This window comes from Thalassophryne amazonica, chromosome 23 (assembly GCF_902500255.1).
Source record: "Thalassophryne amazonica chromosome 23, fThaAma1.1, whole genome shotgun sequence".
NCBI classification, from domain to species: domain Eukaryota; kingdom Metazoa; phylum Chordata; class Actinopteri; order Batrachoidiformes; family Batrachoididae; genus Thalassophryne; species Thalassophryne amazonica.
In genome coordinates, this window is record NC_047125.1 from 9,050,634 (window position 1) to 9,073,505 (window position 22,872).

At 39.2% G+C, this 22,872-nt stretch overlaps 1 protein-coding gene across 1 annotated transcript in view; it reads right to left on the reverse strand.

The window, feature by feature from the left end:
- Positions 1–22,872, reverse strand: part of sorcs2 (sortilin-related VPS10 domain containing receptor 2) — a gene marked incomplete at its 5' end in the record, with an annotated part of 485,537 nt that overhangs the window by 378,051 nt on the left and 84,614 nt on the right. Inside the window, one exon of the mRNA XM_034165018.1 lies at positions 3,628–3,727. Coding sequence (XP_034020909.1) covers positions 3,628–3,727 — 100 coding nt within the window. The remainder of the gene's footprint in view (positions 1–3,627; positions 3,728–22,872) is intronic.

A 22,872-nucleotide genomic window follows, 5' to 3' on the forward strand; every position in this document is an offset into this window, starting at 1 on the left:
TTCCGGTCTTAAATGATCCGTTAGGACCTTTCACCCAACAACAAGCCATATTATTCCAGGTATTTCAAATAAAGTGTTCTGACAGCCCTCCACAACAACTAGCAGACAATGAGTTACCAATGCAGTGACAGTCAGGATTGGCTGTCACTCAAAGCGAGCACGGCCCCCAATTATCGATAACGTTATGGCTTAAAATGTCTTCAATGTCTTCAGTGTACAGCAAATATGAATGATTTGTCTTTGTCACACAGTACCTTCAGAGAAGACTGTAGGTGTCAACCTGTATTTGAGAAAATGTACCACATGCTACAGTACGGTTTAAAGCACCGCGAGACACCTTTAAAGACAAGTGCCTGTTTTTAGGTCAAAACTGCTCTGAGAAAAAGACTGAAATGGGAGCATCAAGCTGGATGTCTGTGAATATCAATAAATAGATGATCACCTGAGGTGTTCTCATAAGAACAGAAGCTCTTCTTTTGAAAATCTACAAGGATGAGAAGCACTGCCACTTTTGAACACAAGGCAGGAGTGTTTTATTCTTTTTTAACTCCATCTTATTCTTCCCATGTGCATGTCGCACACCTTCCCCATCACCATAACCAAAATAGATTAATGTTCCCTGAATGCACAGACGTCAAGCAGGTAGTTCTGTGCACTGTCAAAGAAATGACATCGCTGTCAAAAACAGTCTCCCCACCCATAAGCAAATGATGCGACCTGACTTTTCACATAGTGACAAAATGTCACAGTAACCAAGCATAATTGTATTCCACAAATAGGTGGCAACTTGAACTCAGTGGGTAGCTGCCGCTACCTATTTGTGATTTCCTGGAAAATTTGGGAAAATGGTAATTAAAGGTTATTTTGGTGGCTTCTGGTGCATTTTAAGTTACATTTTTGTTGTCTTCATATGCACATAATTTTAGTAGTACTTGAGCCATAACCAATAATAAGCATGTAACTGGGTTTCAGTTCAACACCCCCCCGTCCTCTCTCTCCTTCCCTACACTCACCCACATGATGAAGCTCATAACCAATGAATTTAATGATCACAGCAATATAACCACTATAAGCTGTTGGGCTAATGTCGTTGAACCATGGAAATGTTGTAAAACTGCCCATTTGCCAAAGTTGTACAGCTGCATCAACAGGTGTTGTACTGTAAAGCATCAATTCAAAGCTTCAAAGCACACTTTGAAGATCCAAGAGTTCTTTGCATGGCAAACTTTGCTTTGAATTATGTGACATTGTGTGAGATTCATCAAACTCTCTCTGTGTCCCTCTCATTATGACCACTATTGTTCCTCTCTGGCCATGATGCCCTGAAAAATATTGTGCATCTGTGTTCCAGCTACTTTTGCCTTATTTTTGTCTGCACTTTGATGAATCTCACGCAATGTTACATAATTCAAAGCAAAGTTTTTCGTGCAAAGAAATCTTGGATCTTCAAAGTGTGCTTTGAAGCTTCGATTCAAAGCTTCAAAGAAGAAGAACAGATGTGCAATAATTTTTCAGGGCATCATGGCCAGAGAACAATAGTGGTTACAATGAGAGGGACACAGAGAGAGTGGCTGCTGCTCACAAAAATCACAGCGAAACATGTTTTAGATACAACAGCCAGTGGCTTTACATGGCATACATGGTGAATCTGCCAGCCATCATATTTAGGGAACAGACTGACTAACGCTGTATGAAACAGGTGTCATATGTAAAGAGACAAAGCCAAAATGACAACATGTCCACATACAGGTGGAATCAGTCACAATGTTTGTTGACCAGCAGCATGATGACTTACCAAAACTACCTCAGCACATTCACTCACTTGCAAACTCATTGGATGCACCTATACAACTGCTTATTCAAATATATAATCAACCAATGCAGGTGGAAGTCACAGGGAAAACTCACTTCTCCTTGGACTATGGTTGGGGCTGAACTAAAACTGAATGCCCAGAAAAAGGGATGCTGAATACAGAGAATTGGATATTATCCAAAACTGGAGGCTTCCCCTGTGACACATCTCAGGGGTCTATAGACAATGATCCAAAAAAAGAAGAAACGTCCTGATTGGTGGTTAGAATGGCCAAACTAGTTTGAGAGGATAGAAGGGTACCAATAACTCAAAGAAATACTTGCTACAACCAAGATATACAGAAAGCACAACACATCAAACTTTTAAACAGAATGGCAACAGCAGGTGAAGACGACACTGAGTGCTACTCCTGTCAGCCAAGAACAGGAAACACAAAATTAGACAAAAGAACAAATAAAATTGGAATTAGAATTTGGTGAAAACAAGATGAAACATGTTCCCACTTCGATATGGACCAAACCTCTTTCCCATAACTTCATGCTCTGGCTGATCGACTTTATGCAAATCACCCTTGCTTTTAAAAAAATAGAACCAGTAGACTTCTTCACTCCTCAGAAATCATGTGACTTTCCAAGATGTTATTTAACAATGTGCTTAAAATGCCACTGCCATTTCTCCTAGGGTTGAGCCGGATACTTGTTTCATACAAGTATCCGGTACGGAAAAAGCATTTTTGACGAATAGTAGAGAAGCTTGAATCTTCGACTGGACTGGGTTGCTTGACACGAGGACGTTTCGCTTGAAATCGCAGAAGCTTCCTCAGCTAAAATTCTTGGTCTGGTAGTCTGACTTCTGTCTTGACTCTTGTAGAGAAGAATAAACAGAAGCCACAAAAGCTGGAGTTTTAAACCTAACCAGACCCCTCCTACCGAGTACTTCAACACAGAGCCCTACAGGTGCCCACAACTGCAGAGGGAAGGGCTAAAGAATAACAACTTGTCCGGCAAGCCCTCACAGTATGTGGGTACTCACGATGGTCCCTGGACAAAGTGCAGAAGTCCCAGAGAACAAAGAGACCAGATAGACAGGAGACGGAGACAAGAAGACGAGAAGTGTCTCTCTCTTATTAGCTTTCAAATAAACAATAAATATAGCAACTTCTGATCAATCCACATCAATTTCAGACTTAAAATAATGTACTGATTTAAGCCCCAGCCATTTTGGGTTAAACCACGCCCGGTTTAGGCCCCGCCCACTACAAGTACAGATACGGATACAGATCATTTAGATAGTTGAAAAGATACAGATAGTAGTGTACTCGCTCATCCCTAATCTCGCCTAAATATTTCCATACCTATTCTCTCTTCATCCTCATCATAGATGTCTTCACTTCATTCTTACTAGTCGCTTGTACTTTCTCTATTACTCTCATTCAGTGTTCTATTGCTCTCTCATTTTCTTCATTCAACAACTCTCATCCAATTACTCTCATCCAGTGTTCTATTGCTCTCTCATTTTCTTCATTCAACTCCTCAAAATACTCTATCTTCTCAACACTCACCGTACTTGTCAAACATTACCATCTGCATCTTTTATCACCCTAGTCTGCTATACACACTTTCCAGGTCAGTCTTTCTGTCTGGCCAATTGATACAAGTCCTTTTCCCCTTCTTTGTTTTCAACTTCATGTACAGCTCACTATATCTTCCCAAGCAAATCCGTCAAATCTTCAGCATTGATTTTTCTCATTATGAGAGGGATAACTTCTTTTTTGAGTGAGAAACAGTACTGGCCATGGACACACACAGGCCTACCTTTTTCTTGTTGGTTGGGCAGATATAGAAGTTGGTCACCACAATGGTTGTTCCTGGCATCAAGTTCAGTTTGGTGTAGGTGGTTCCATAGTCAGTGGACCTGAAAGCACCGGGAGAGATAAATAAGTAACATTTCATCATAACAAAGAGGAGCATTTTGCAGAGTTTTGATAAAATTACATCACAAGTTCCACAAAAGGATAAGTACTCTAAAAATGAGACTCCACTCTAAAACAGCAGACAGTGCATTCTTTTTTTTTCAGACTTTTGACAGGAAGCAGAAAGTTTGACCACATTGCACCCATTTTGGCATTTCTTCACTGGCTTCCTGTCCATGTGAGATCAGATTTTAAGGTTCTGGTACTAACCTATAAAACTGTTCACGGACTGGCACCTTCCTACTTAGCTGACCTCATTAAACCTTACCGGCCCGGGCTCTGCGTTCTCAGAGTGCAGGACTACTTTGTGTCCCTAGGGTGAATAAAAAGTCTGCGGGTCACAGAGCTTTCTCTTATCATGCGCCTGTTCTGTGAAATGATCTCCCTGCATCAATAAGATTCTGTAAAGACTTTCAAGTCCACACTTAAAACACATTTATTTTCCCTTTTGTATGGCTAGCATACTGCCATATTGTGTTACTATGCTTTTTACCCTTTTAAATTCATTTAATTAGGAAACGGACTTTATCTAAAGTCTGGGTCTTTTAGTGAAGCTTAGGCTAGTGGCCAGCAATCACCTTAGTATCTCTTCTATTTTTTTTGTTGCTTAATGCTGACAAATGATACTGTATTTGTTGTCTTTCCGATGCCTGATTCTGTTTTTTTCCTCTCTGTTTGCAGTGCGGCTCCATCCAGAGAGGGGGTGGAGTCTACATCTGCAACCCTCCTGTCTTGTGTGTGTAAATTTCCTGTCTATTTGTTTTGTAAATTGTTTTGTCAACTGTGTCAGTAGCATGGCCCAAGCAGACGGCCGCCCCTTTGAGTCTGGTCTGCTTGAGGTTTCTTCCTCAGATCATCAGAGGGAGTTTTTCCTTACCATCGTCGCCTGTGTGCTTGCTCTGGGGGTTAGTAAGGTTCAACCTTACTTGTGTGACGTGCCTTGAGGCAACTTTGTTGTGATTTGGCACTATATGAATGAAAGTAAATTGAAATAAGTTTGCCAAAAGACACCTGAAGACCATGAGAGACAAAATTCTCTGGTCTGATGAGACAAAGATTAAAGTCTTGGCATCATGTTTAGAGAAAACCAAGCACCACTCATGACCCAGTCAATACCATCTGTTCAGTGAAGCATGGTGGTGGCAGCATCATGCTGTTGGGATGTTTTTCAATGGCAGGGACTGGGAGACTTGCCAAGATTGAGGGAAAGATGAATGCAGCAATGTACAGAGACATTCTGGCTGAAAACCTGCTCCAGAGCGCGTCTGACCTCAGACTGGTGCGGCGGTTCATCTTTAGCAAGACAATGACCCGAAGTACACAGCCAAGATATAGGTGTAGCTTCAGGAGAACTCACTGAATGCCCTTGAGTGGCCCAGCCAGAGCCCAGACCTGAATCTGATTGAACATCTCTGGAGAGATCTGAAAATGGCTGTGCACCGACACTCCGCATCCAACCTGAAGGAACTTGAGAGGTGCTGCAAAGAGGAATGGACAACACTGACCAAAGATAGGTGCACCAAGCTTGTGTGTCCCAAGAATGCTCCCTGTGAATTTGAAGACCCTGGCAGTAATAGGACTGGAGTTATGCTGAGCACAGACAGACAGACAGATGGACAGATGCAAAGTCTTCTCAATACCCGATGGCCAAAGTTTGGCCTGGGGTAAAAAATGAAGTCATAGCACTTGTCTAAACAAAAAATCAAGAAGATGACAGTTGGAGTTCAAAAATCCAACAAAAGCAACACAAAGAGTACCATATGTCCCTGCTGTTATTTTAAGTTTGTGTATGGTCTTGTAGAAGAGGTGATAAGAATCTGGAAATTATTTCTATAACAAAAGACTGGTGCTGTAAATATGGTATATGGTCTATTTGTATTGTGAAAGATTGCCACTTTACACTTGGTATATGGTGTATTGACCCCCATTGTCAAAAATATACTTACTCTAGCCTCCCAAATACCAACAAATGGTTTCAATCAGATGATATGTTCTTAATGCATAGAAACAAAAATCAAGACGGATCATGATCAAGATCATGAGTTTATTGGATAACAGATGATGGCTCTTTTTGAAAGGATTCTTCCTCTAGCTTCTCCCAATGCACCACCAAGAAATGGCTTCAATCAGACAAGGTGTTCTTTAGTTATTGTGTGTAAATAAAAGGTTTATGCACAGATGCACTAATAGGGTGAAAACAATTCATTGAGTGGGGTCATAAAAACGTTAATGAAATGAATATCTGATTTTTCACTCAAACTGCTGTGAAAGAATTACAACAGCTCTGTCTTCTGCACATTACCGCTTTGTGGTCTGTAGTCAGGTGACAAATCAGATATTGTCTGACAAACTGTTACTGCAACAAAAATGCAAAATTAGTCCCTGGCTCGCAATAAAATACAAGCCCAATTCTTAAATCTGACACTTTTAAGGGGCAGCGAGGACGGCTGTGTATGCTTGAGATTGATGGCAGGCTTGTGGACTGTTTAGTGCAATAACTGTAAGTCACACTTATTGAGCAGGATCAAGCTTTCAACATTACTAATGCTGAAAAACAGCAGAGCTTTTTAGCAGAGGAAAGCAGTAAAAATTAATTAAATAAAAGAGGACTGCATATGGTTTCAAAATTCAAGATTTATCAAAGATTAATCTAGGAAACCAAGAAATCATGATGCATGTTTAGTGAGTAGATCTGACAGATCTCGGGTTTAGAAAGCAGAACAATCCACATAGACATGCTGCAGGGTTTCTGCTCCTAAAGGAGGAAGCGTGGAAGAAAAAGGCTTGATGAAAATGAAGGATGACCAAGCAAATTGCATAGTTAAGGATAAAAAGATTTTCTCTTTCACACACTAACACCCCTATTCCACAGGACACTGTTCTATTACGATCTCCCACGATCCAGAAAAAGTGCAAAAATGGGATGAAATGGCTTACTCCAGCATGCCTCAGGCTGGCTTATAAAGGGCAGACCTGGCAACCCACATGTAACCAGCGTTTGTTGTGGTTCTCAGCTGCAACAGCAACAACCGTTTCTTTTGATTCAAATTTTTACCACAGTGAAGCACAGTCAAACAAGGATCAAGCTCAGTAGCACTAACCAATTTAAAGAACTCTCACTGGCACAGTTAACACCCGGAAGTGACTATGTAATGGCTCAGATTTAACAAATCAGGATTAAATTTTTGAACAGCTGGAAAATTTCACCCTAATTTCAAAACTGGTGCTGATGATGGCCGTAACTAGTGCATAGACCAAGTTTGGATCAAGAAATTACTGTGATGCTTCAAATCGCGCCCCAATTTGCTATTGGAATTTGGCTCTGTGGAATAGGGATATTAGACACATAAACCCGCCAAGCCGTGACAAATCATTCAGTGGTCAGTTCCCCCAAAATGTTCAGATACACCTTAAGGAAAACAGATCACACCAGCAGAGTGAGCTCTTTCTCTGCAGTGGCCAAATGTTGTTATATTCTTTTACTGGTCCAGTGTGCAGTGTTTAACCATGGATCAGTTTGAAAACATGGACAAATCAAGAACTGATGTTAGCAGTCAGACCTCAGCTCCTCTGAGGAATTGTGCTGTGATAAGCCAACTGAGCTTTTTTCTTGAAAAAATAAAATAAAATTTTTAACCTATTGGGTTTTTTTTTTTACTTTTTCCAAAAACAACTTCCTCAATAGTAAAGACGTATCACTGCATTATTTTAAATATAAGCAAGGTGGGTTTTTCCTTGTAAATTCATCTTTAAAAAAAACATTATTTTACATTTAGGGTCTACACTTGTGTAGGGCATTACAGCCACAAAGGTAGATGGCATCAAATACCTGTGTGAACCAACTTAAGCGACCCACCCCCTGAAACTTTCTATGCAAGCAGATTGCATGCAGAGTGTTGTGTTTTTATCACAATATGTCTGTAAGCTTGTCATTAGCTGCTTATTGTTCTCACAATAAACAGTGAAAAGACTGGGATAAAGTGCTCCACACCACCATGACATTGACATTATGGGACCTGCACAACTGAAACGTTATCTGGCAAACTTTAAACTCATGGAGACAAACTGCAGAAGAGTTATTAAACAGCTCTCAAGCAGCCAATAAATACAGTGTGGCGAAGTGTGATGTTATAAGATGGTGAGCCCAAAAAAGTCAGACAACTAGCTAAAACAATATTTAATTAAATATGAAATTTAATTAAATACCGCAAAAGGGGCACCACCTAATTAGAAGCGTAGGAACATTAAGTTTGTCTTTGATCTGAAAGTCATAAGTTTCGGATTTGACTGATTAAGCATCTGTCTTCAACTGTATACAAGACAACACAATAGGCATAATATTTACAAATTTATTTCTATATATACACAGGTACAAACACAGGTGATGGACAGTCCCCCCACTAAAATCGCTCCACCCTGCCTTCACTGTGCATGCGTCATTAACCGCGGTTCATCGATTATCACCTCGTTTCTGCACTCCAGAAAACTGCACTCCAGTCATCATCTATCTCAGCGACAGATATCTGTAGCATTTGTACAACAATCATTACCACATAAATTCAGCATTATTTCATAATATACAAATAATGAATGTTTATGAGTTCAAAGGAATGAATATTTCATGAGGTGAAAGCTAGAACAAACAATTCAACGAGACGTTGAATGGTCTGTTCTAGCTTTCTTCCTGCTAACAGCCTCCATACAGCACAGTGGATTTGTTTTGTGTGTGTGTCTTACATGCAGCGTCAGTTAGCTCAATCAAATTATGTCTCTGGAGAGTCGTTGTCCCCCGCGCGCGCACACACACACACGCAACCTGGTCGGCGCTTGTGCGTGTGTGTACTACCAAAAAAAGTCTGTGTACGTCCTCAGTGCAGCAAAAAAAAAAAAAAAAAAAATCACGTCAGAAATGAGTCCAGCTTTTCTTTCTTCCTGCTAACTGCCTCCAGACAGCACAGTGGATTTGTTTTGTGTGTGCGTGCGTGTTGTGTGTGCATGCGCATGTGTGGGCATACGTGCATGTGTGTGCGTAAGCATATGTGGGCATGCACATGTGCGCGCGTGATCACGTGTCCGCGCGTGCACTAGGACATGCGCATACGTGTGTGCGTGCATGTGTGTGTGCAGAGTGCAATGGTACCAAACATATGGAACCAAATTTGCACTCTAAATGGAACCAAGCTGCACTGCAATGCAACACAAATGGGATGAATGAATCCATGTCATGTGACATACAAAGCACCAATCAAATAACAAGGATCCACTCAGCCATTATATAATAGAAGACAGAGGAAGTGATCAGAGTGCTGTGGTTAATCGAGTTGCTAGCTGATGCGTTCACTGTGTGTCCGTCGTTTCAAAGCGTCACCGAGTATTGCCTCGTTTCTGCTTATAACTGACTTTAGAATGATTTAAGAGGTTTTACCTTGTCATCTGATGGTTAATAATCCCATTAATCCATTTGATCGCTTTGGGTGAAGAGACTCTGTCTCAGACAAGCGGCTAAGCTCCAAAATGATGCATGCGCAGTGGAGACAGGGCGGACCAATTTTTAGGGGCGGACCGTTCGGTCTGTGACAATGGAATTCAAGAATATGGATACTAACCAGACATCACGATGCAAATGAGGGATTGGATTTTGACACAAATATATAGGACATTATTGACTGTGACATATAGAACAGCTCAAGCCAACTAGCGTTTTGTTTAATTGTTGCAGATTTTTCTTTATCAACTGAACAGGTCTAAGTTGAATAGGTCATGTTGCAATGACCCCCCCCCCCATGCCATGTGGTGGGCTTCTATCTTATTCTCATCTTGAGCCATGAAAAATCCTGAGGATTATTAACTACACCCTAAAAGAAAAGTGTCAAGTGTTGCCCACAGTGGGTAAAAGTGTGGGTCATGACTGATCATAATGATCTAAGTGGTCCCATCTTTCTTTGTGAAAGAGCAGTGACATTGCAGGAGAGGGAAGCTTTTGATTTATGGCAGCAAAGGTAATTGTACAGAGTAGTGTTAAAATATACTGCTGAAAGAGGGTCACCATTAGTGCTAGTGCTGATTTATTGGTGGTTAAAAGCAATGCATCATAAATACCACCTGATAAATCATACGTGGAAGACACATATTCACATTAAATTGAAATACTGTTTCATGACACAGTTTTGCAAACCTGTGAACCAAGGACATCGAATGTGTGATGTATGTGATCTGTGAAGAAGGGAGGTATTCCAATTTGCCTCCCATGTGTACACACCATTAGCACTCACCTCTTTTTGTCTTGTGTCATCTTTTACAAACTGCCATTCTGCTTGACTGTAGCAGGAAGACCTCAGTGCTATCAATCTTTTTATTTTCCACACTTTTTACAGCATTGTGTTGGTTATGGATGATAAAGCTCAGTGAGTCTCAGGTACACCCTGGACAAAGGTTTTATAGCTGTCTGGTGGGGCCAGTCAACTTTATTGACTACACAATGGACTGGAGGACACAACACTAGCGTTTAGTTATCCTCCCAATTTACAGCAGAGGAGGGGAGTCACAAGACAACCTCAGCATGATGTCCACGCTTTGTCAAGATACTGGGCAATGCAAGGGATGACTGGAAAAATAAGTGTTTACAATGGAGAAATGGCTAATTGTCCTTCAGTTTTATATAAATTACATTTACTTTGACTTGTAAGTAATTGGAGACCGTATGAATATTTAATATTTTGTGTGGTCAGCTTCATTTCATTTGTTAATCCATCCCTGTATTTCAGGACTGCAACATAGTGTAATAAAACTAAATCTGTGATGTGGCAATGTAAAGCATTAAGTTTAAAAATACATCGTTATTTCAGCCCTGCAACAGACTGGCATCCTGTCCAGGGTGTACCCCACGTCACACCCTATGACTGCTGCGATAGGCTTCAGCCCCCCATGACCCTTAGTTTGGGTAATGGGATATAGAAAATGGATGGATGGATGATGTTATTTCAAATAAGCAATTTTAACAAGTGTTTGAAATCATGATTTGGTTCAAAAGCAGTATCCATGAATGGCTGAGTCTGAGGGCCACAAAATGGTACAGGATCTCCAGTTTGTCAACAAATGTGTGAGAAAATTATTGAATTTTTTTTAAACAATGTTCCTTAAAGAATGATGGGGAAGAATTTGTATATTTCTTCCTCCAAAGTCCAAGGGTGCAAGCGTAAGTTGAAAACCTGTGATCTCTTATCCCTCAGAAAGGACTGCATGAAGAACAGTCATTCATCAATAGCTGATATAATCATGTAGGTAAGGGATTACTTTCAGAACCTGTTGTCAAGAACTACAACATAGAGCAACATTCACAAATGCCACTTCAAACTTCACTGTGCAAAAAGAAGCCTTGTGTTAACCTTGCAGCATTGACATCTCTGGGCTCAGAAGCATTTGAAAAGGTCATTGAAAAATGACGGTGCCTCACACCATCACCTGCATTCGATGCTGTAGATGACAGAAATTCTGGTGTATTGGCCACTGTGACGGTTTTTCTGATGTTGACATCTGAAGCAGTACACATGTGCATGTATGTGTGTAAGTGTGTGTGGTGAGACAGCACCACGGAGAAAGACAGTTGTTTGCTTTACTGAGTACGCCACATTAGAGAAGACTGTGCGAGTGCATGGACATCCTGAGGAAGTTTGACGTTTGTGTGGATAAGTGTTGGGCTTCAGACCAGAGGCTCCTCTGTTCAAAACCCAGCCAAACAGGAAAACCACTAAGGACCCTTGCTCAAGGTCGTTAATTCTCAATTGCACCCGGTGTGTAGTGAGCGCCTTGTATGGCAGGACTCTGACATCGCTGTGTGTGTGTGTGTGTGTGTGAATGGGTGAAAGCGAGACATAATTGTAAAGCACTTTGTGCTGCTGATGCAGATGGAAAAGTGCTATATAAATGCAGTCCATTTAAAAAAACAATCTGTCTTAAATCCAATTTGAGGGATTCAGATTAAGAAAAAAACTATCTGGATTGCAAACACCAGTTTAAATGGTGTGGATGTTTGTTACAAAATCAGTCCAATGTATGCAAGGATTGTAGGAAGAGAACCAGTACCGAAGATATCAGTAGTCACCTTAGTTCACTAGTTTTGCATCCACGTCTCATAACCATAGAGTAACACAGGAAGCACCAGAACCTTCATTGTCCTGCCTCCATCCCCAAACACCTTTGTCTGGCGACACAAAATGGTATTGTAAAACGTTACTCCTGTCGTAATCAGGGCCTGGTTTCATAAAACAGTCTAATCTTGTTTCGTTGAATAAACTCACTTTGATGACTAATTTTTTGACCTTAGTCACTGCAGAAAGTGCTTAGTCAGCTAAAGTTTTGCATTACCCGACGAATGCTTTTAGCCTGATACAGAGGAGGTTAATCTTATTTTAGTTGACAAAACTTCAGTGTCTTACCAAAAAAAAAAAAATGGTGGCTATCATGTACCACCACTTGATGGAACACTAAAGAGCACCCCTACGTTGCTCGTATGCCTTCAAAAGTAGAGCTTCCTCTGGTTTTGGCCATGGTTGCAGCAGACAATGACTGTCGTGTTTGTGACAGTTCTCACATTAGCCACCGGGTGTCGCTGTTATGTTGAGCAGTACTGTGTGCACAAAAAGGCTTGATGGAAGTGTAGAAGAAACTGAAGCATGAAACTGCTAGGCTGAGTGCTAAGATCATTATTCTGTAGTTCGTATGGGTCCGTAAATGTTAATAAAGCCAGTTATCAAAACAAACGCTGGATAGTTCATGTCAACAACCAACCCGGAAGTAAACAAAACTGTCATGCACTGGAGTCGTCTCTCATTAACGGCACACGGAAGGCCATTATGCCCATGAAAACCGTTGACAAACATAAGATGGCCAATCTACAAGTTAGCCATTGATGTGAAACAGACATTAGATGGATAAATGTTGTACAACTAACCATAGTCAATGTAGACTGAAAGATTAGATTGCTTTATGCAACCAGGCCCAGGTAGTTAAACTGTAGACACAGCATAGAATATGATGTTACGTTGAGTAACAGCTGAGCCAAAGCCACCAAGGTATGTATATCTGCTAATAAATGCTAATCATGCTAACATACAAATTAAATCATGCTAAAATTTCCTTCAACATATATGTATACTAAAGTACAAATGTCTATGGTTTGTTCTTACACAGTCGAGCATCATTCAAAACCAACCGACTGCACTTCAAACTCACTCGTCACAACCCTATGGATGATACTTTAAAAAGATTTTGCAAGTCATGTGAAATATTAGCCATTTTTTACAGCCTATCTGCTGACAAACCTATAGGAAGTGGAAGCTGTTACGGCATAAAAAAACAGAATTTAACAAACTGTCAGGCATACAGCCAATTTGCTGTAATTATACGGAAGCATCAGAGGAAATCCTTGTTGAGGTATCACCGATCGTTACACAACTCTACACAGTGTCTTCGATGTGACAGATTTGTTTACACTGCAGTTAGCACATGAGAACACATCATTACCTGATTGTATTCAGTGGGGAAGCTTTCCTGAGACTTCATTGTTGGACCCTTCTGACAGAAAGCACTGATTAATGGAATAATTCCAAGACATGTGGAGGCAGCCATCTCCGTGGACTGCTTCGACCCTGCTTCAGTCAACCTGGTCAATTTTAGCCTTTGCTGAAAGGCATTTCGTCATATTTCTGCCCCTCCAATGTCTCCAGGTTACCATTGTCACAGATGTCCAGCTCATAAGCTTCCTTCATCACTTCATTTTGCAAAGAGATCAATGACCCAAAAGGGTTTTATTCACACATTGATGGTTCCCGAATGCAAACCATGAAGCTAACTCCTGCTCATAGGTGCCAAAATGGTTTTACAAAAGACATGTAACACATATTACAAAGATAAATAAACTAATTCCTTATTTCAAGCGACAAAACTTTTCTCCCTGTGGGCATAATTAAGCAGCACTGAAAATCAGTACAGACTAAAACCCGTGAAGATATCTCCATCCTCCAGCACATATGGAGCAGTCTTGAATGGGATGAGAGATAAATCTGCATATCAACTTTAAATTTGTCTGTATTCCAAAGATGTGCTGCAAATACTAGCTGTCCCAGCCTGCATCTGAAAGATTCCCTTCTGGACCATTGGACATATTTAACTGGAGTGCCAAATGTGCTTTATGCAATATGCAATTTGGCAAGACTGGGAAAAGAACTATAATATAAATATAAAGCCCGACCAAAATGGATTTTTTTGTGGGTTGCCACGATACTGATATTATGGAGTAAAAAATTCGTTATATCAATATATCTTCTGATATCAACACTGCAGTGATTCCAGCATTTCATCTCAAACCGTTAGTAGTGCAGCAGATTAACTGAAACAATCCTGAAAATGGTGATATAAGAACAAATTTGGCACAAATATTCCTTAGACATTACACTTTTGAAAAAAAAAAAAACGACTGGCCAATTGAATTTTCAATAGACAGCCAGGTAGGGGTCAATTGAAGAATTACACAGGGGTCAAAATTAAAAGATGCTCCAATCATATTGAAAACTACACTAAATTAATTGTCTGATCATAACGATTCCAAAAAGGTATAGTTTGGACTATCTATGACTGAATGTTATAGAGTTATGGGGTAAAAAACAGCAAAAATGGAGCCAAAGGTCAAATTCAGTTTGTATAGGGATTGAAAGTTAAAGTTGCTCCAATTTTGGTAAAATGTGGTGCGAATTACTGGCTGAGCTAATAGAATTAATGAATGGAATACTTTTGACTGTGTTGAATGTTTGGTCTGCAAAGTGAAAGGTCAAACAATGTCAACAACCATTGGATTCTATGACGTATGTTAACTTGTAACATGATAACTAAGCATGGCCTATGGTGCAAACTATTCCTTTTTAAAACCTTATTAACTCAACCAATAATTTCCATCACTTTTTACCAAAATTATTGCAACTTTAACTTTTGACCCCTGTAGAAACTGAAACTAACCTTTGTCACCATTCTTCCTGTTTTTACCCCATAACTCCATAACATTCAGTCATAGATAGTCCAAACTATATCTTTTTGGGATCGTTATGCTCTTTATGTGCCTCACAGCTTGAAAACCACTGGTTTAGTTTCTTGTTATCATGTACACACTATTCTTATTATCATTATTATTATCACTATTATTCTTACTTCTATGTTGTCATTTGATTTTTAAATGGACCACAATGGAAATAAGTGTTTTCACTTTCTCGTGTCATCCAGTGTATTTTTAATGTATTTACAATTATATTATGTGCTTACACTGAACTTACTAAACAAAATCACACATACATGCACGTACACAGACACCACTTCACTTTTAATATGTACAAGATTTACAGCCATGTAATGTAATTATCAATGTATGTCAATTATCAATGAATGTAATGATCAATTATTCAGTGTTCTTATCTAATGTCAGTCCTATCAGCATTCATTTTGGGTGGCGTTGATCCTTGATCCAAAATAGCCATACCAAACGGCAAGTGTCAACTCTCCCTAGTTTGTCCGTGATCGAAGCCAAACACATGCATACATGCACAGAGAGGCCACTTGGCTATTTATAATAAAGATGTTAAATTGCACAAATCCAAGTTTCTTTATTCATTCATTTTAGGGCACTGTCCCACTGGCGTTTAGGAGGATTTGCGTATGGATTGCGCACAAAATTGGCCCATATTCACCAAACATCCGCAATATCCCTGTAGCATTGCCTGTATGAGTCGGCTGTGATCATCCGCAGAGACAAGCATGTCCGCAGTCAGGATTTTTGAGCTGTTCAAAAATCTGAATGCGGATGACATCCGCCTTACATACTCCATATATACTCAATTCATAAACAATACATACTCACTCTATGCGCTGTATATCTGCCGTTAACTGCTGATATCCGCAACTGACGGGGATTTGTAGCTTGACAGCGGACCGGGACAGTGTGTAAAATGGATAGTTTGCGTGCCCATCATGTCCACATCATGTACTAAAATAAGTTGTAGCGACTGCATACAGATTAGCCACGAATAAAGCGTTTTTATTACGTTTGCTTTGCATCTGAATTGCGGACAATCTGTGAATGCATAACAAACACGTCACATAAACCCAAAGTACTATATGTGGCAGAAAGCGACATACCTGCCAGTCAGTGTCGGTCCGGCTGTGTAGCTCCACAAAGACGTAGCTGCTGCAATCCAGGACTTTTATTTAACACCAAACAAAAGAAAGAGTTGCTGTTTACCCACAACTCACTCAAAAAAAAAAAAAAAAAAAAAAAAAAAAACACCATCTCACACCCTGAGCGGCTTCCCCCCTCTCGCTCCCCAAACTCATGAACAGTTAACCCTCGCATGACAACACTCTGTGATCAACTTGTCCAAGTCCAGCAAATGCTCCAGAGGCTGTATTGTTGGTGTGAATAGTGATGCCGACGGCCAGAGTGCACTTCTTTTATGACTGCAATGCAGATGCCGTGCACGCGCAACACGTGCGCGATGCATTCATAATACACCCGTAATACTGCCGTGATAATCTCAATGTGTCGGATCAGTTTCCTCACTACATGCGTTATATAACCGTGATTGTTCATCATATATTAGCTATATATTATTAATATATCCATAATTCATACTGGGACATTTGTCATTTTTGGCCATTTTTGTTGCGGTCGACAACGAATGCCCGCAATTTGTATACTCAATTCATGCGCAATTAATCCTCTCCCCAGTGGGACAGGGCCCTTAGATCACAAGGTGAAAACAAATCTGTACTTTATTATCCAAATTTAATTAAAAGCAAACAATACATACAAGTAAAGGTGCAAACCCCTAAAATGTGAATCAGCTGCAAATTATGAATTATCCACAAACTGTGAATTGCAAAATGTGAATACTGAAAAAATATCTCTCGAAACATGAATGTACAAATATCTTCACAATTTGGGGTTATGTGCTTGGCTGAGGGGCCAATGGTGTGAAGTTACAATCTGTGGAATTAGGACTGTGCGGTGCTCACTTTTGTCGCGCCACCCCTTGACTCGCGCGTGCGTTATCGCAACACTGAATGGGAGGGAGGTGGGGTATTCCTTGGAAAGACCACTAGCCTATTTCAGAGCTGACAGATATAGACAAACAACTGCATTCCTACTCTCACTTATGGTCACCAATTCACCCAACCTGGATGACTTTGGAAGTAGCAGGAATACGGTGCACCCATGGAGCACCCATGCAAACACGGAGAAAACATTCAAACTCCACACAGAAACAACCAGGTCAGAAGCAAACCTGGGACCTTCTCGTTGTGAGGCAGCAGTGATAACCACGAAACCACCGTGCTGCCCTGTATGTCAGCTACACAGTTTGAATTTTCCATGGGTGATCACTTGGGTTATTTGGCTCTGACTGCCTCATGGGATAGTGTAGTTTGGTACATTTCCATATTATGGAGGTTACAGATCACCATTCAACCACTGCTAAATGCTGACCAACTATTCAGATACTCTTCAGAATGTCATATTGACAACATAGTACTTCAGTTTGAGTATTCCGATGTAGACTCTTATGGACTCTGAAACAATGGGTGAAACAGGCTTTGAAATACTCTGGAGTAGGGTTTCAAGTTAGGGTCACTAATTTATAAAACCCCCAAACATTTTGCCACTATCTACAATTATTATGGTGTAGTTTGAAGTTCTTTTGCACATTTCATGCCCACTAAATGGGTAAATATATAAAATAGAAAAATTATATATAGTCCTACGTTGTTAACAATGCCAGTGTCATATTTCTAACAGCATAATAATGGATTTCATTGGTACTCCCAAACTTTATTATAACCAGTGTTGGGGAAAGTAACTTTGGAAAGTTACTTCATTAGTTAATCTATACAGTTATATTTTACAGTTACTTCTTACATTTACTTCATTAGCAGCTGCGGACACCTTGTCGGCAGCTGCTGAATGTAATTAATAAAGTTACTCAATCTAATTTGGTTATTTTTAAGATTTAGTACTCAGAAAAGTAACTATTAGTTACTTTGCTGATTAGTTACTTTTCTGATTGCTCAATCTTACGAGTAACCAAGTTAGATTACTCTTACCTTATTAGTTACATTACTTAATTAGTTGCAAGTTTTCTGCAGATTCTAATAAAGTAATTGCATAAAGCTGCTAATGAAGTAACTGCATAAAGCACCTGTATAAAGCAACTAAAGAAGTAACTAAAAAAGTAACTTGTCAAAGTTACTTTCCACAACACTGATAACACATATAAATCATTACTTTTAAAACCAGCTGGCTTCAGACGCATCAGACGTTGCATACAAAAACTTTTTTTTCCTCACAGACTTTCCCTTGGACTTCTGTTAAATCAATAATTCATAAGTAGAGAGTATGCTGCATGATCTTAAATCTGCCAAGGCCCGACCTTTCTCAAAACCTGTGTGAATGTGCAAGAAAAAGTGTAGTGAAGGAAGCCATCAAGACACCTATGACAAATACAAATGACCTATGCGCTTCAGTGAGTGTGATTTATGTGCCTGCAGCTTCATCACTGATGGTGTTATGCAGAGATTCCGTGGGAGACTCCATTTCTTATTAACTGATTTCAGCGAACTCCAAGTATCTTGGAAGTGTTTCAACTCCTTACTTCTTTGAAGGTTGTAAAACTGTTTTTCTGGTACTATTAAAAAGGGGGTGCACATTTATGAAATCTATTATTTGAAATATTCAGTTTTGCTTATGCCATGTAGTGGAGATTTGCTTCCACTTAAAGATTCAAATGCAAGAAAGAAAATATGAAAGTGCATATATATATATATATATATATATATATATATATATATATAGAGAGAGAGAGAGAGAGAGAGAGAGAGAGAGAGAGAGAGAGAATTCTAATATTTGTTTTGATATCATAAAAAAAAGTGTGTCGACTTTTCAAGGTATTTGTCATTGATGTATGTCAATCACCTGACTTGAGTCAAGAAAATTAGTGATGATTAAAAATATAAGTACCATGATTATAAGTACCATGTATAAAATGGCTGTAATTTCTGAATAGTTATTCCAGTATTTTGGTTAAACCAAAATCCTGAAGGAGAAAATGTGAACCCAAGTAAGGTCCTTAGTTGAGATCTCATTAATATAAGAATACTGTCCTCAAAGTCATTGCTGACAAAGCATCTAATTTTGGAACATCACTTAGACATGATTCATCTGTGTGAAACCTGGCTGAAACCTATAGTCATCCTACCATTAAATGAAGTCAGCCCACCAGCGTACACATTCAGTCATGTTCCTCAAGATACAATGCAAAGCAGAGGCATTGCTTTAATTAATAAATCTGGGTTTATCTTAACCCATTTATGCCGAGTTTTTTTTTTCATAAGTGGAAAATTTTGCATTAGTACCTTTGAGATTTTTTATTGTGAAAATATGACGGTGATACACTTTGGCAACAATTGTTGCCAGGGGGCAAAACGGGTTAATGGCTCTTGATGGACCAAAATATAAAGCAATATAAAACACGCCCACCCCACCATCCGAGCAGCAGCCTCTGCATCTACATCAAAACTGAACAGAACACCAACAGGCAATAAACGGGGACATTTGTCCCCTGTCAATCCCTGCAGTGCCCTCTGTGCTGCACCCACACAATGTGGGACCCCACGCAATGCATGAACATGCACGTGTACATCTCTAGGTTTCATGAGAAGCGAATCCATAAAAGGAGCAAATCTGCCGACTAAACTTGGCTGTGAACCGTCAAACAGACGACGCTGTTCACAGCCACATGGGTGGAGCTGCTCGTCTCTTTGCAGCTTCAGTCAGTCTAATCTGAAAATGATCCCGTCTTTGTTTTGTTCCTCAATAACCTCACTGAGCCGCGCAAACCAAAACACAAAGATGAGAATACTTCCAGTGGAAATCATTCTTCAAGCGTGTGCAAAATATTAATCACTCCCACCCCAAAAAGCCAATTAAGAACTTTATCTGGGTAATTAACAGGAGACAAAATGCTCAGATTATTGAGGCATTACCCAGAAAATGAGCAATTAGCTCACAGTAGAGAATGATAAGGCTTCCAACACCTTTGCTGTAGTGGAAAGTTGTCTTGAATGAGAATTACTTAGCACAACAGCCGAGGATCAGTGCGAGATTTAACAAATTCAAATGCAGGCACGCACCGGCTGGTAGCACCCAATGCATTCTGACATCATACTACATTGTGTCTGAAAAATTCCTTCACAAAAAGTGAAACATAAATTTTCAGAAATCATATCCCTTTGAAATATTGTAGCTGGTGGAGTGATATTTTTGTTAAACCCCTTGGCATGAAGCTGAAAGTCTACAAGGGAACATGTTGATTGTTTCCTTTCAGATGGTGCACAGAGGCTAAACTACAACTAAAACTGTCTCTGTGTTCCCATACTGACTGTAGCCCACCCGGAAGCGAACATTTGCAAACATCAAACAAATGTTCATAGAATGTTTGTTTACTGTTCACCAAGTTTGTGAACGTTCATGTAATGTTTGTGACGTTTGTCTAATGTTTGCATGGAGGCGAAAATTTGTGAACATCAACTGAACATTCATAGAATGTTCATTTAATGTTCAGCAAGTTTGCGAACATTCATATAATGTTTGTGATGTTTGTCTAATGTTTGCATGGAAGCAAACATTAGACAAACATGTAAGGAAACATTTGCAAAAATCAATCAAATGTTTATAGAATGTATGCTTAATGTTCAGTGTGTTTGCGAACATTCACATAATGTTCATGGTGTATGTGCAAAGCTTAGCTTGCCTCTAAATAAAAATATATATATATTCTAAAATTTTGTAAAATTTCATATACAGCTAGGAAAACAATAAATATCATTTTGCCTACAGAAAGTTAATGTTGGACTCCATTTAAATCATGTATGCAAACATACGTAGAATGAACAGGAAATAATTTAAGCACTCTACCATGGTAACCAATAATTTGTCGATTTATGATTTATTCAGGCCTATACTGAATATAGAATTTCAAGATTACTGTGATAAACTGACAGAAAACATGTCTTGGGCAACTTGCATAAACATGCAATCTGTTGAAATATTAATTTTTGCAAAATAATTTAAGTCACTAGATTGTCAGCTACCAAAAATATATTTTTTTTTATGGAAACAGATTGCAATGCCAGCTTATTATAAGTCTTATTATAAGTATAAATTTTAGAAAAGCATAATATCTTTAACATTTTTGTAAATAAGGAAAATATATAAAGGTATTAAAAATTGATTTACAAAATAATGTTTTCAACATGCATGAGCAGGAAACACTGACATTTAAATAAAACAGCTCATAGACAAATAATATTTTTTACAGGTCATAAGCGAACATTTGCGAGCAAATGTTCATAGAATGTTTGCTTATTGTTCAGCAAGTTTGAGAGCGTTCATGTAATGTTCGCGATGTTTGTGTGATGTTTGCATGGAAGCGAACATTTGCAAACGTACGTATCAAACGTTCATAGAGTGTGTGGTTGCCATAGCGGAGCGTTTTTTTTTTTTTTTTTTTTTTTGGCTGTGTTTTCATTTGGTTGCGTCATGATATAGCAGAGCCTTGATATGTGGTGATTTGCAGCGCATTTTTTGTTGTGTTTATATTTGGTTGTGTGGTGCAGAGATGTTTTTTTTTTTCTTTTTGTTGCATTTTTGTCGGCACCTCACTGCACAACTCAGGATTCTCTGGTCACAACAGCCTTAGGGTATGCAGAGGGTAAAGTGCAGCCTTTATGTTTGGTTGTGTAATTTGCTGGGTGCTTTTTTTGTATTTTATTTTTTTATTGTGTTTATATGATCGTTATGTTTGGAAGCGAACATTTGCATGTATCAAACATTGAATGTTTGTCTATTTATTTGCCTTAATTTGCAGAGAATTTTTTGTGTGTTTGTTGGTTGTGTCATGGTAATTTGCAGAGCATTTTTTGTGTTTATATTTGGCTGTATTAATTTGTCGAGCGGTTTTTTTTTCCTTCTTTTTTGTGTGTAATCAAGAAGTTTGTTGGTCGCACGCGACTCCCCGCAAGCCCAGTACCTTTAAAATCGCGCGTGATTTGCGCGAGATTTGAGACCTGAACGGCACATGAGTACGGCCTTCGTTTCCCATCGCCATTTTGCAGTTTGGGAGCTTGGAGAGAGGTGCGCCGAATTTGTGAATTAAAATCTATCGCCATCAGGTAAGAAATATCTATTGCAACGCTTTCAAACATACTGCAAAAATTATCGGATCGTCGTGGTTATACACTGGTCTCCATATTATACTTATTGTCGTTTTTACGTTATAACTGTGATGTTTTCTTTTTGAACTGATCTGATTGCGTCTTTCCATTGATTTACCGTCTTTAATTTCTTAAGAAACACACTTTGGACTTACATAACAATGAAAAAGCATGTATATGTTATGCTCACGACATAGCTGACCTGTCTAAAAGTTTGGATAGAGGTCTGTATTTAGCAACAACTTGTTTATCTGATCAATCCACGGCCTGGATGGCTTGGCACAAATCTTAATTATTATCGTCTCCAAAACAACATTAAACCATTGCCGCGAGTCATGCAGTTCGTGGCTTGTTAATAAATAAATTTGAAGTTCGAATAATACTTGACATTTTACATTTATTATGCTGGAAAAAAAAAAAAAAAAAAACGCAGTAGGCCTGAAAAAATCCCCAGATCGAGGCCTTCAATTCCAATTCGCCCTATTGACGTATCCCATAATCCCTTGCGTGCCAGAGAGTCGCTGCAGTCAAACATATAGAGAATCCACATGATGACAATTGTAAATGAATGTTATACTACAAAAATGTAATTTTTTTTCTGCTTTTCATTACGTTAATAAGAGACTGCTGCATGATACCCTGAAAACTTGCTAAGACAATTATTATAATGTATACTGAGGCCATCTTACAAAAACAAAAGCTAAACAATTAAATAGAAGTAATTATTTGGAGTCAGTCTGGTTCACTCTGCTCCATTTTATTACATTTTACACCATTTCGT